The 14,548-nt window shown below is 39.9% G+C and overlaps 1 protein-coding gene across 7 annotated transcripts in view; it reads left to right on the top strand.

Annotated features, from left to right (window-relative positions):
* Positions 1-10,669, top strand: part of LOC139954089 (MAP kinase-activating death domain protein-like) — an 84,272-nt gene extending 73,603 nt beyond the window's left edge. For all 7 annotated transcript variants that reach the window (XM_071953759.1, XM_071953758.1, XM_071953757.1 and 4 more), the window contains 2 exons: positions 5,923-5,992; positions 7,041-10,669. In XM_071953759.1, coding sequence (XP_071809860.1) covers positions 5,923-5,992; positions 7,041-7,222 — 252 coding nt within the window. In that variant the 3' untranslated portion in view covers positions 7,223-10,669. The remainder of the gene's footprint in view (positions 1-5,922; positions 5,993-7,040) is intronic.
* Positions 10,670-14,548: the final 3,879 nt, after the last annotated feature.

Below are 14,548 nucleotides of genomic sequence, written 5' to 3'. Positions count from 1 at the left end.
TTAAAGACCGGTTTTGGAAAATAGCGAACAAGTGGCCACTAAATCAGCATACATTGTGTAAACCTTGCGGGTTGCACTGTATCGCACGCTTATTTATATCCCTGTTAGTTTCATTGCAATTGCGCACTTACGCGTACGCGCGCTGAAAATGTATCAATTTTGAGTGCGCGTGTGTAACATGTGCGCGCGTATAAACTGACGCCGAGCTCATGCGCGCGTTTTAATGCACAAGGAACAGCTATCGTCCAATCATTTACTGGGAAAACCCACCCTTGTTTCTGCACGTTTCGCTGTGTCATGACATGTGTGTAGAATACATGTAAATCCGAAATTCTTGATATAGAGAATTTATATTGTTTTAATGTTTTCTCAAAAAGTAAAGCATTGCATGGAGGAATATTTTTAGAGAAGTCTTTCACCATTACCTTCTAATCTGTGAACTTTTTTTCCTGTACCGAAAGTGTCCAATGGCCTTAAGCAAAAAACCTTGCTTAAGCAAGCTAAGGCTATGAAATAAAAAAATTGCTAATCGCCCGTTAAACACAAATTGACTGGAGCTCTATGAAATTAAGCAAGACACTTCCATTATTGTTTTGTCCTTCAGATGTAAGCCATAATATGGAGTTAATGCACAAGAGATAGGTTTCCTTGCAGAGTTTGTTGAATCCGCCACAGCACATTGTAAACCGTTAAAAGGTGATGAAGAAATGGGTCTCACTATTCAAAACATAGCTCCACTTATCATGTTACAGACAGAGAAGTCCTGAACACTTGTATGAACCCCAAGGGTGCCAATACTGAGTGAATTAACAACAAGGAAAGTCTGTAGTGGTGTTATGAAGGAATACTGACCACTGTATTAGGTCAGTCTGTAGGTTGATGCAAAGGAATACTGACCACTGTATTAGGTCAGTCTGTTGGTTGTTGTGAAGGAATACTGACCACTGTATTAGCTCAGTCTGTAGGTTGATGTGAAAGAATACTGACCACTGTATTAGGTCAGTCTGTAGGTTGATGTGAAGGAAGACTGACCACTGTATTTGGTCAGTCTGTAGGTTGTTGTGAAGGAATACTGACCACTGTATTTGGTCAGTCTGTAGGTTGATGTGAAGGAATACTGACCACTGTATTTGGTCAGTGTGTATGTTGTTGTGAAGGAATACTGACCACTGTATTAGCTCAGTCTGTAGGTTGATGTGAAGGAATACTGACCACTGTATTAGCTCAGTCTGTAGGTTGTTGTGAAGGAATACTGACCACTGTATTTGGTCAGTCTGTAGGTTGTTGTGAAGGAATACTGACCACTGTATTTGGTCAGTCTGTTGGTTGTTGTAAAGGAATACTGACCACTGTATTAGGTCAGTCTGTATGTTATTGTGAAGGAATACTGACCACTGTATAAGGTCAGTCTGTATGTTGTTGTGAAGGAACACTGACCACTGTATTTGGTCAGTTTGTAGGTTGTTGTGAAGGAATACTGACCACTGTATTTGGTCAGTCTGTACATGTAGGTTGTTGTGAAGGAATACTGACCACTGTATTAGGTCAGTCTGTAGGTTGTTGTCAGGGAATACTGACCACTGTATTTGGTCAGTCTGTAGGTTGTTGCGAAGGAATACTGACCACTGTATTAGGTCAGTCTGTAGGTTGTTGTGAAGGAATACTGACCACTGTATTAGGTCAGTCTGTATGTTGTTGTGAAGGAATACTGACCACTGTATTAGGTCAGTCTGTAGGTTGTTGTCAGGGAATACTGACCACTGTAATAGGTCAGTCTGTAGGTTGTTGTGAAGGAATACTGACCACTGTATTTGGTCATTCTGTATGTTGTTGTGAAGGAATACTGACCACTGTATTAGGTCAGTCTGTAGGTTGATGTCAGGGAATACTGACCACTGTAATAGGTCAGTCTGTAGGTTGTTGTGAAGGAATACTGACCACTGTGTTAGGTCAGTCTGCAGGTTGTTGTGAAGGAATACTGACCACTGTATTTGGTCATTCTGTAGGTTGTTGTGAAGAAATAGTGACCACTGTATTAGGTCAGTCTGTAGGTTGTTGTGAAGGAATACTGACCACTGTTTTAGGTCAGTCTGTATGTTGTTGTGAAGGAATACTGACCACTGTTTTAGGTCAGTCTGTATGTTGTTGTGAAGGAATACTGACCACTGTTTTAGGTCAGTCTGTATGTTGTTGTGAAGGAATACTGACCACTGTATTAGGTCAGTGTGTATGTTGTTGTGAAGGAATACTGACCACTGTATTTGGTCAGTCTAGGTTGATGTAAAGGAATACTGACCACTGTTTTAGTTCAGTCTGTAGGTTGATGTAAAGGAATACTGACCACTGTTTTAGGTCAGTCTGTAGGTTGTTGTGAAGGAATATTGACCACTGTATTAGGTCAGTCTGTTGGTTGTTGTGAAGGAATACTGACCACTGTATTAGGTCAGTCTGTATGTTGTTGTGAAGGAATACTGACCACTGTATTTGGTCAGTCTGTAGGTTGTTGTGTAGGAAAACTGACCACTGTATTTGGTCAGTCAGTAGGTTTTTGTGAAGGAATACTGACCACTGTATTTGGTCAGTCTGTAGGTTGTTGTAAAGGAATACTGACCACTGTATTAGGTCAGTCTGTTGGTTGTTGTGAAGGAATACTGACCACTGTATTAGGTCAGTGTGTATGTTGTTGTGAAGGAATACTGACCACTGTATTAGGTCAGTGTGTATGTTGTTGTGAAGGAATACTGACCACTGTATTAGGTCAGTGTGTATGTTGTTGTGAAGGAATACTGACCACTGTATTAGGTCAGTCTGTAGGTTGTTGTGAAGGAATACTGACCACTGTATTAGGTCAGTCTGTTGGTTGTTGTGAAGGAATACTGACCACTGTATTAGGTCAGTCTGTAGGTTGTTGTGAAGGAATACTGACCACTGTATTTGGCCAGTCTGTAGGTTGTTGTGAAGGAATACTGACCACTGTATTTGGTCAGTCTGTAGGTTGGTGTGAAAGAATACTGACCACTGTATTTGGTCAGTCTGTAGGTTGTTGTGAAGGAATCCTGACCACTGTATTAGGTCAGTGTGTATGTTGTTGTGAAGGAATACTGACCACTGTATTAGGCCAGTCTGTAGGTTGTGAAGGAATACTGACCACTGTATTAGGTCAGTCTGTTGGTTGTTGTGAAGGAATACTGACCACTGTATTAGGTCAGTCTGTAGGTTGTTGTGAAGGAATACTGACCACTGTATTTGGTCAGTCTGTAGGTTGTTGTGAAGGAATACTGACCACTGTATTTGGTCAGTCTGTAGGTTGGTGTGAAAGAATACTGACCACTGTATTTGGTCAGTCTGTAGGTTGGTGTGAAAGAATTCTGACCACTGTATTTGGTCAGTCTGTAGGTTGGTGTGAAAGAATACTGAACACTGTATTTGGTCAGTCTGTAGGTTGTTGTGAAGGAATACTGACCACTGTATTTGGTCAGTCTGTTGGTTGTTGTGAAAGAATACTGACCACTGTATTTGGTCAGTCTGTAGGTTGGTGTGAAAGAATTCTGACCACTGTATTTGGTCAGTCTGTAGGTTGGTGTGAAAGAATACTGAACACTGTATTAGGTCAGTGTGTATGTTGTTGTAAGGGAATACTGACCACTGTATTTGGTCAGTCTGTAGGTTGATGTGAAGGAATCCTGACCACTGTATTAGGTCAGTCTGTAGGTTGTTGTCGGGGAATACTGACCACTGTATTTGGTCAGTCTGTAGGTTGTTGTGAAGGAATACTGACCACTGTATTAGGTCAGTATGTAGGTTGTTGTGAAGGAATACTGACCACTGTATTTGGTCAGTTTGTAGGTTGTTGTAAGGGAATACTGACCACTGTATTTGGTCAGTCTGTAGGTTGTTGTGAAGGAATACTGACCACTGTATTTGGTCAGTCTGTAGGTTGGTGTGAAAGAATACTGAACACTGTATTTGGTCAGTCTGTAGGTTGTTGTGAAGGAATACTGACCACTGTATTTGGTCAGTCTGTTGGTTGTTGTGAAGGAATACTGACCACTGTATTAGGTCAGTCTGTAGGTTGTTGTGAAGGAATACTGACCACTGTATTAGGTCAGTGTGTATGTTGTTGTAAGGGAATACTGACCACTGTATTTGGTCAGTCTGTAGGTTGTTGTGAAGGAATACTGACCACTGTATTTGGTCAGTCTGTAGGTTGGTGTGAAAGAATACTGAACACTGTATTTGGTCAGTCTGTAGGTTGTTGTGAAGGAATACTGACCACTGTATTTGGTCAGTCTGTAGGTTGTTGTGAAGGAATACTGACCACTGTATTAGGTCAGTCTGCAGGTTGTTGTGAAGGAATACTGACCACTGTATTTGGTCAGTCTGTAGGTTGTTGTGAAGGAATACTGACCACTGTATTAGGTCAGTCTGTAGGTTGTTGTGAAGGAATACTGACCACTGTATTAGGTCAGTCTGCAGGTTGTTGTGAAGGAATACTGACCACTGTATTTGGTCAGTCTGTTGGTTGTTGTGAAGGAATACTGACCACTGTATTAGGTCAGTCTGTAGGTTGTTGTGAAGGAATACTGACCACTGTATTTGGTCAGTCTGTAGGTTGTTGTGAAGGAATCCTGACCACTGTATTAGGTCAGTCTGTAGGTTGTTGTGAAGGAATCCTGACCACTGTATTTGGTCAGTCTGTTGGTTGTTGTGAAGGAATACTGACCACTGTATTAGGTCAGTCTGTAGGTTGTTGTGAAGGAATACTGACCACTGTATTTGGTCAGTCTGTAGGTTGTTGTGAAGGAATCCTGACCACTGTATTTGGTCAGTCTGTAGGTTGTTGTGAAGGAATACTGACCACTGTATTTGGTCAGTCTGTAGGTTGTTGTGAAGGAATACTGACCACTGTATTAGGTCAGTCTGTAGGTTGTTGTGAAGGAATACTGACCACTGTATTTGGTCAGTCTGTAGGTTGTTGTGAAGGAATCCTGACCACTGTATTAGGTCAGTCTGTAGGTTGTTGTGAAGGAATCCTGACCACTGTTTTAGGTCAGTCTGTTGGTTGTTGTGAAGGAATACTGACCACTGTATTAGGTTATGCATGAATCCCTTGTAGTTTACCCACTATTCTTACTTTTAAATGCTGGTGTTATTTTCTGATCGTTTCACACAGGGTGCTTTTTTTAGTCTCTTTTACTTGGATACCATTTGCCTCATCATTTCTAGATTGTGAGTTTATGATTAAAGATGAACAGAAAGTTGTACATAGGTAGTTCCCAGTAGCAGCAGGTCTATATTTCTAGTTGCAGCTTACAGCGCATTTTGCAAAGGGCATATGCTAACTTGCAACATGTTCTTGCTAGCAGACGGGTGAAACAATGCAATTAGCTTGTTTACTTAGGATACATATTTGGTTTGCCAAATGTAGTTGTGTTTGCAATAGATTTTATGCTAAAATACTTCACACGAGTTTTTGCCAGGGAAGAGGTTTCTGAAGCAAGTGGTCCTCAGCTATTTTTGTATTATCTATCTCTCTTGCAGATAACGATGCTAAAGAGCATGATACCTTTCCAAGCTTATTAGCTTTTAGTAGCAAATGAGTGGTCCAGCAAGTCTAGTCCATTATCAATGTAAACATGATTGTTTAGGAAATAAATTCAACACAAGTTCATCCAAAGCAGCTTTTACTAATTGTCCAGTTGTTTGTACAAAGCTAATGATGGGACTGATCTACTCCATAAACCCCTTGCAATACGCCTTATATTGATATAGAAAGATTCAAGTTATCATAAACAACACATCTTTAGCTGCCAGATAAACCCTAAAACCAACTCTTTCACTGAGCTCAAGTTCTCATGGAATCATACCATGTGGTCTTATTGATGGAAAACTAAGTTGTTGTTTTTCTTTGATTCTCTTTAGTGGTTTATTGAGCTGAAGGATATCAAAGAGTACAAGACGAAGAAAGATATCTTCATGTTGGCTGAATATGGTAAGTACAGTCGATAGAGAGGTTTCACAGATACAGATACGGATATGATAACCTTATCCGTTCTTGTCAGCCTCGTGTTGGATTTTGTTTCGTCTTAGGACATCTCATCCTCGGCAGTCAAAAGAAGATGTCCACCTGAAGACAGCATCATAATGCTCTGATCAGGCTTTGATATCTTTGTAACTTTTGTCTCCAGAAGTAATCAGAGCATACTATTATCCTGCTATTATCGGAAAACCTTTCCATGTTGTGACCTACTTTGTGAAAATGAGTCCGAGGTCGCCCAATGCATTATAGAGTAAGGGACAGTTCAATGTGGAAAATATAATTATTCCCCCCCCCCCCCCACTTTTTAAGATCTATTTTTGCATGGTAAACTTACAGAACACTTATTTTTAGGCAATAAAGTTATGAATACAGCAGTTTTGTGATCATACTTACATGTAGGTCTTATTTGTATCCCTTTGTTGGGAAATGGTAGTTTAAAACAATGTCATGAATATAATTTTCGTCTCAGTGATCATGAGACAAAAATTATTTTAGCATGTAAAAACATATTTGCATGACATTGTTTTACTCATTTCTCAAAAACTACAGCACTTCAGCAACTAATATTTTCAGGGAAGCTTTCGACTATCATTATCTTCATACTGTGTAAGTTGAATGTAAATCTGTGGACATTGTGTTTGGGTTAGAAAAAGTACCCAAACCCTTTAAGTGAAGAAATTAAGGCAGGATTGTCTTGGAGTAAAACATTGGGTTTGATTCTGCATTATCATCATCATCATAATAACAACAACAACAACAACAACAGCAGCAGCAGCAACAGCAGCAGCAGCAGCAGCAACAGCAACAGCAACAGCAACAGCAACAACAACAATAATAATAATAACCAATTCTTATATTTTACAATAATCGTATCAATGCGCTTTACATTGATGTGTGAAAGCAGCTAGCGTTCACTGATGTGTTGGTTTATTAATTTTTGTTGGTTAATCAATTTTGAGGGTTTGTGTTTAATTCTCTCCCTGTTTGTTTTGTATCACAGACCCAAAGCAGAAGAGCACTGTTCGCCACAAGTTCCAGTCTAACATGGCGCATGACATTGGTTACGCTATGCTGTGTGTGTTTTCCTACATAGCAGCTGCCAAGAGTGCTGACAGCTACACACGCAAAGAGTTAGAAGCAAGAATGGCTGGCAGAAGGCGCCAATTTCTCCACTCTCCTTAAGAAAGAAAACACAATATTGGAGAATCTACATATAGATCAATATCTTTAGAAAAACAAAAACTTTGTTTGTTTTCGTTTGATAAGCCCTTGTATCTTTCCAAACTGTGCATTGGTGGCATTGTGTAGAATACATCAGCACATTATATCATTACTCCTGCCTGTATTGTATATCTATTATAGTGAATAGTACTGAATGGTCAGTGAGTAGGAGCATGGTAGGAGGGTGGCAGAATCAATGTCTTTTCATCGCTAGTGGTGATAATTTATTGTTGCCCAATTTTGTCTTTGTAATTCTTGTAAGCAGTTTTGATTACCATGCATCCTGGATTGGTGTTTAAGCCAACACTTACAAGGCTTGCTCTAAAGATGTTTACAATATAAGCCATGATGACTCTAGACTGGATGACAAGTCGTTAGGCGCTGCCTACAAGTCGTTAGGCGCTGCCTATTTGTCTGCCGTTCATGCAACAGTCACAGTGCGATGTTACACATGCAACAGTCGTAACTACACACCGCGCTTAACAATTACCGTCTTGACTTCAAGACTATGATGACTCCAGCATTTGGAACTTGATAATTGCACTTTAAAATAAACTGCTTGAAAACACCACCAGAACAAAGATGTTGACTAATAAGTTGGTAGAGCGCTGGTGTCAGATGCAATTGTGTCCACCATGCAATACTGTCCGCTCCAGACTCTTTTGCATAGTATGCAATCGTGTCCGTGGCTATGCAAAACCGTAGGACGTACCTGTACATGTATGTGAGTGTACATGTGTGTGCATAAGCTAGCAAGCCTGCATGCACTGACTGATGTATGCACATGCAGCATGGAGATTCACATTGCAAAATTCTTTGCTTGATTTCACGGCTGTCAAAAAAATAGTGACACATTCTTTAACTGTCGGTTATAACCTTGCAGGGTCGTGGCCGTGTGATAAAGGCTGTCGCCTTCAGCTTGGGCCTTAACGCAAAGCCACGACTCTGGCAGTTTTAAACAACAGTTTAAGAAACTGCGCTACCCTTTTATTCCCTTATTCAAAACCAGCCGGCAGACAGTTTTGCACATGCATGCAATAACGTCGTTGGATATGTATTGCATAGATGGTATAATTGCATGCGACACCAGCACATTCATCCAGAGGCTGCAGTGTTTTCCCATGCAGTTTATTATTGGATTATTTATTTCTATTCAACAAATAGTGGTTTGTACTGAAAGACCCTTCACATGAAATTGAAATTTTGCACATGAATCAAGGTAGAGTTAATTTTTTTCAACTTGGACATTTTAAACCCAAACTTTTCCTGCGTCTAATGCCTGTTAGGAAAGCTCAAGTGTTCGTTGGATGATGTTGTCATAGATCCATTGATGAATTCAAACAAACCTGTTTTCTTATACCATCCTTTTATTGTTAGAATTGTTGATACACGTTCATCAATGCCAAGTTTAACAAATGATGGTATGCTATAGCATGGTGGGAGTCATCTTCAAATGGTGTTAATGCTAAAAGATAACAGTAGTTGAAATTAATTTAAATGTGTAGGATATATAAGATTTATAAGTAAAGCTATTTTATTTCCCACCACGACTTTCTGACTTTCTGACCTTCTGGACCAGCAAATAGAGTCTTGCCATTGAAGGCTTTTTAAGTGTCGTGGTCGAGCGGTTAAGAGCACCGAATTCAAACTCTGGTGTTTCTGAGTAGAGTGTGGGTTCGAATCCCCAGCTGTGACACTTGTGTCCTTAAGCAAGACACTTACCATTGCTTCATCCTTCGGATGGGACGTAAAGCCGTTGGTCTCATGTGTTGTGTAATGCATGTAAAAGAACCCAGTGCACTTTTCAAAAAGAGAAGGGGTTCGCCCTGGGGTTCCTGGCTGTGGCTGCTGTATGCGCCGTAGCACCTTGTAAACCCTTATAAGGTGCTAAATAATTCGGTCTCACAATTCATCACTGCAATTACATGTACCTATCTTTCTGAAAGTTTGTATATACTCAGCGCCTTGAGTACCTTGTTTGGTAGATACGTGCGCTAGATAAGACTTTGATATTATTATTATGTTGAATCTTTACTTCACTTTATATAAATTTAGTTAACAATGTTGGAATGCTCTTATTGGGACAACTTTCTAGGATCTAGTTATAAATTATCTTTCTTTTATACTAATTGAAGATTATACTGTTCCCAATCATGCTTTATTTCTTCAATAAACCTCTATACAGGCCCAAAGGCTTTTTGTATCCCAATGTTAAAAAAGATTATTAAGACTAAAAGTATTCCTTTCTTTGTGGCAACAACGAGTATTGTTATCAAAGTTCTGGATTCTGTTATGTTTTCTTATAATAGCAGGTGTAATTATCCAATTAAAAGAATTGTACCATAACTTTAAGTGCTGTATGTTCAAGAAAGTTGAACTCACTAGTGGATTAGTGTATTATGTAGGTCCCTTCAGATAATCTAAACATTTCAAACGAATTTTGCTTTTGTTGTATGGTTAGATATAACGACTCAAATACTAAATATATTACATAGGTGTAATTTAGAACTCAATTTCGTGAAATCATGCAGTGCAGCAGATCGCTTCATGTATTCCATGTCGCATTGACTCAATAAAAGCTTCTTGGATGTTATCACCTAGAACTATTACGGTTTAGTTTTCCGCTATCGTCTCCCGTTACATCGTCTCCCGTAGCGGGAGACCAAACCGAGATAGTTCTAGGAGTACCTGAATGTATTGGACAGTTTTTAAGGTAGTTTTCATTTTTAATGTGTAATGTGGGTAATGATTTCCCTGTATTAGTATTTGAGAAAGACTCTGCTAGGGTCGAAACCTCAGGCTATTAACCTTTGTTTTTGCATTTATACCATAGATCCAGTTAGCAACAGCTGATTCTATGTTCTCTGTTGTAAAACGACATTCATATTATATGTAGTTTTGTGATCACTGTTTACTAATCATTCACGAAACCATCTTTATTTAACCAAACGGTTGTATTCATCTAATGAGTTTTGCACCCACATCTAGACAACTAGTAAATGATGTTGTGTATGTACATAAAACTTGATATGTATCTATTGGCCTATATTTGTCCTTCGATAAACGAAACTGTTTCAGGGAATTATTCAATTGTTGACATAACTATCAACAATTTGTAGTCAAGAAGTAGATGCATTTCCCTCCTAATTTCCCTTTAGAAAAGCACTAAACTTAAGCACTTGCAATAATATAATAAGCAACCCAACTAATTTTGTATTCGCAGTGTCTGGTTTGGAGGGGCTTCAGGGCAATTAACTTTTTATTTAACATGAAGCAAGTTCATTGTTTACATATGTGCAATGTAATCAGTATTAACATATTCGTGTATAAAAATAGTACTAAGAAATTCCTTTGTCCTGGGTTTAAAATTGTTCTAGTTTATGTAATAAAAACGTCAAAACAAGATGATGTAATGTGAGAACAGTGTGCAGACTTGCTTTTGGTTTAGGTTTGTTTTTTGTTAGCCAACAACCTCGTTCCCAGCAGTGATCGATCTCGCCATGCCGTTTTAGCCTAGAGTACATATCCGAAAACTCTGCCAGTCATTGAAACAGAGCTCAAGTACTTCGGAAAACTAATAAGTTTAACCATGGAGGAAGGAAGAGAAGGAGCTCAAACGATCTGCAAAACCGCAGAGTAACAAAAGAATACTCTGACAATGCCCCTGTCTGACCAGTGGAAAAAGATAGGAGACCTCCAGCTGGACGGCCGATTAACGAGCAGGGTAAGATTTCTTTGCACAGAACGTGCGGTACCGCCGCTCTGCACCGTTGCCTTCGTGTTTAGTTGAATCATTGGAGACAAGAATTGTGGCTACACACGTTTTCATTTACCGTTTGTGGCGCTCCACGAAAATATGGCATATTTTTACATTTTATGTGACTTTCCTGTCACTAGCAGTGGTTCAAAATTTGGGTAGTAGCACACGAGGGTGGTTGGTATTCAATTCTGTTGTTTTTCTGTATTATATCCATACGACACACAACACCTTAGTTGAGTGAAGAACCAAGTGCGCATGCGCAAACTCACATACGCCAAGTCGCCCATTGTCTGTATAAGGTATGTGGGTGATTACGAGGTGTTGCTAAACGACCGCGGTACCACGGGTTCGACTTTTGAAGTCCCTTCGATTGAGCTCCTTCTCTTCCTTCCACCATGGTTTAACCATGGAGCAATAAACTAGCCATGGTTTAACAGAGTTTCATACTTAAAAGGCAGTGGACACTATTGGTAATTGTCAAAGCCTAGCCTTCACAGTTGGTGTATCTCGACATGTGCATAAAATAACAAACCTGTGAAAATTTGAACTCAATCGGTCATCAAAGTTGCGAGATAATAATGAAAGGAAAAAACGCCCAATTTCATAGAGCTGCTTAACGGTAAGCAATTTTTTTCGCTTAACGTAGCAAAAATAATTGCTTAAAACCATTCGGATTCCATGCTAAACGTACACGAGCTTAAGCACGTAAACAATCTGCGCGCGGAGATTTTAGATCGTTTGCTTAAGCCAAACAGAAGTAGGCAGTGTATTTTGCACTGTGTGCATGGCCTAGGGCTGTTTAACGGTAAGCAAATATGTTGGCTTAACGTAGCAACAAAAATTGCTTATATTAAGCGTAAACCTATTTCACCGTCATGGTCGATTTGCACCGTCAAAACACGATTTCCAGAGTTGACTATTAGAAAAACAAGATGGCCGATTTTCCCTGCCGGGAAATAAACTTTTAAATTTTTGAGCCACCCCAACAAGCCAAAATAATTAGCGTGATAACTTCTTGCGGATACCCCACCCAAGTGTGCCGGTGCAAAATTGAACTCGGCCACTGTTTGGTGGTGATCAACGATTTTTGGTCAAATTATGACGTCACTTTTGCACCAAAAGTTGTAATTCCCAAGGTTTTGCGAACTTTACATGCCTCCACACAGGAAAGTTGTTCAGGATGCTCAACTTGGTCGATTTTCACCGTCAAAGAGTGATTTCCAGAGTGGACTATTCGAAAAACAAGATGGCCGCTCTTCCCTTTTCCCTGCACGGGGAATAAACTTTTTCATTTTCGCGCCACCCTGAAAAGCTGAATTAGCGTGATTACTTTTTGCGGATAACCAACCTGAGTGTGCCGGTGCAAAAATAAACTTCGCCACTGTTATATTTTAGCATTTATCAACGAATTTTGATCTAACTATGATGTCACTTGTGCTCCAAAAAGTTGTAATTCCCAAGGTTTTGCATATTTTGCAGGCCTCCACACAGAAAAGTTGTTCAAGATGCTCGACTTGCACCGTCAAAACACAATTTCCAGATTGGACTATTAGAAAAACAAGAAGGCCGCTCTTCCCTTTTCCCTGCACAGGGAATAAACTTTTAAATTTTTGAGCCACCCCTAAAAGCCGATTTTGCGTGATAACTTCTTGTGGATACCCCACCCAAGTGTGCCGGTGCAAATTTGTACTCCGCCACTGTTATATTTTGGCGGTTATCAACGATTTTTTGTCAAATTATGGCGTCACTTTTGCACCAACAAGTTGTAATTCCCAAGGCTTTGCGAATTTTGCATGCCTCCACACAGGAAAGTTGTTCAAGATGCTCAACTTAGTCGATTTGCACCGTCAAAACGCGATTTCCAGAGTTGACTTGTAGAAAAACAAGATGGCCATTCTTCCATTTTCCCGGCCCGGGGAATAAACTTTTTAACTTTTGAGCCACCCCGACAAGCCAAATTAGCAGGATAACTTCTTGTGGATACGCCACCCAAGTGTGCCGGTGCAAAATTGAACTCGGCCACTGTTATATTTTGGTGGTAATCGACGATTTTGGGTATAATTATGATGTCACTTTTGCACGAAAAAGTTGTAATTCCCAAGGTTTTGCGAATTTTGCTTGCCTCCAAACAGGAAAGTTGTTCAGGATGCTCAACTTGGTCAATTCGCAGCGCAAAATGCCATTTCCATAGTTGACTTTTCAAAAAACAAGATGGCCGCTCTTCCCCTTTTGCCTGCCCGGGGAATTATTTTATAAGTTTTTGCCACCCCGAAAAGCCGATTTAGCGTGATTACTTCTTGGGGATATCCCATTTGAGTTTGCCGGTGCAAATTTGAACTCCGCCACTGTAATATTTTTGCATTAATCACGATTTTTTGTCAAATTATGACGTCACTTTTGCACCAAAAAGTTGTAATTTCCAAGGTTTTGCCAAGTTTGCATGCCTCTACACAGAAAAGTTGTTCAGGATGCTCAACTTGGTCGATTTGCACCGTCAACACGCAATTTCGAGATTGGACTATTAGAAAAACTAGATGGCCGCTCTTCCCTTTTGCCTGCCCGGGGAATAATTTTATAAGTTTTCGAGCCACCCCTAAAAGCCGAATGGTGACTGCTCTATATTCCGACACCCCTATGTTCCGACACCCCTATGTTCCGACACCCCTATGTTCCGACACCCCTATGTTCCGACAACTCAACCTATATTCCGACACCCCTATGTTCCGACACCTCTATATTCCGACACCCCTATGTTCCGACACCCTTATATTCCAACGACCCAAACACCCCTATGTTCCGACACCCCTATGTTCCGACAACCTGTACCAATATTTTGTGTTAGCCATTTCTTTTTTTAAGAAAAACGGTGTGACTTGAAGAAACTACACATGTTCGCAATTTAGTTCATGAACGTACCGGTAACCTATCTTTAATATGTAGTCCCACAAAGGAGTTTAATTTGTATAACAAGATTCTGCTATTACAAATATTCAGTTTCTTTAGAAGAGGACTGAGTAATGGAGGGGGTGGTAGGACTGAATTATTTATTGTTATTAATTGTTAACAAATTATTATGATTATTATTATCAACACGGACACGCACCTAACAATAGCAAAGTACCGAGTATTTTATTGCCAGCTACCTCGGGGAGTAATACTCATGTGTATAACCACCACAAAAAAAAAATTAAATGCATGCGTGATTCCATCACTTTTTAAAATAGTACAAATTCATTTTATGAATGTTCAAACCTAATCCCAGTCGAAAATTACTGGGAAACCTTGCGTAATACAAGTTGTGTTTTTGTTATTGATCAACTGAGTAATAATGTGCGGGAACAACTTGTCGGAACATAGGGGTGTCGGAACATAGGGGTGTCGGAATATAGGGGTGTCGGAACATAGGGGTGTCGGAATATAGGTTCAGTTGTCGGAACATAGGGGTGTCGGAATATAGGTTCAGTTGTCGGAACATAGGGGTGTCGGAATATAGGTGTGTCGGAATATAGGGGTGTCGGAACATAGGG

The sequence above is a fragment of the Asterias amurensis genome, chromosome 22, assembly GCF_032118995.1.
Source record: "Asterias amurensis chromosome 22, ASM3211899v1".
Taxonomy (NCBI): Eukaryota; Metazoa; Echinodermata; class Asteroidea; order Forcipulatida; family Asteriidae; genus Asterias; species Asterias amurensis.
Note: the sequence above shows the minus strand (reverse complement) of the source record. Positions and strands in the feature narration are given on the sequence as shown.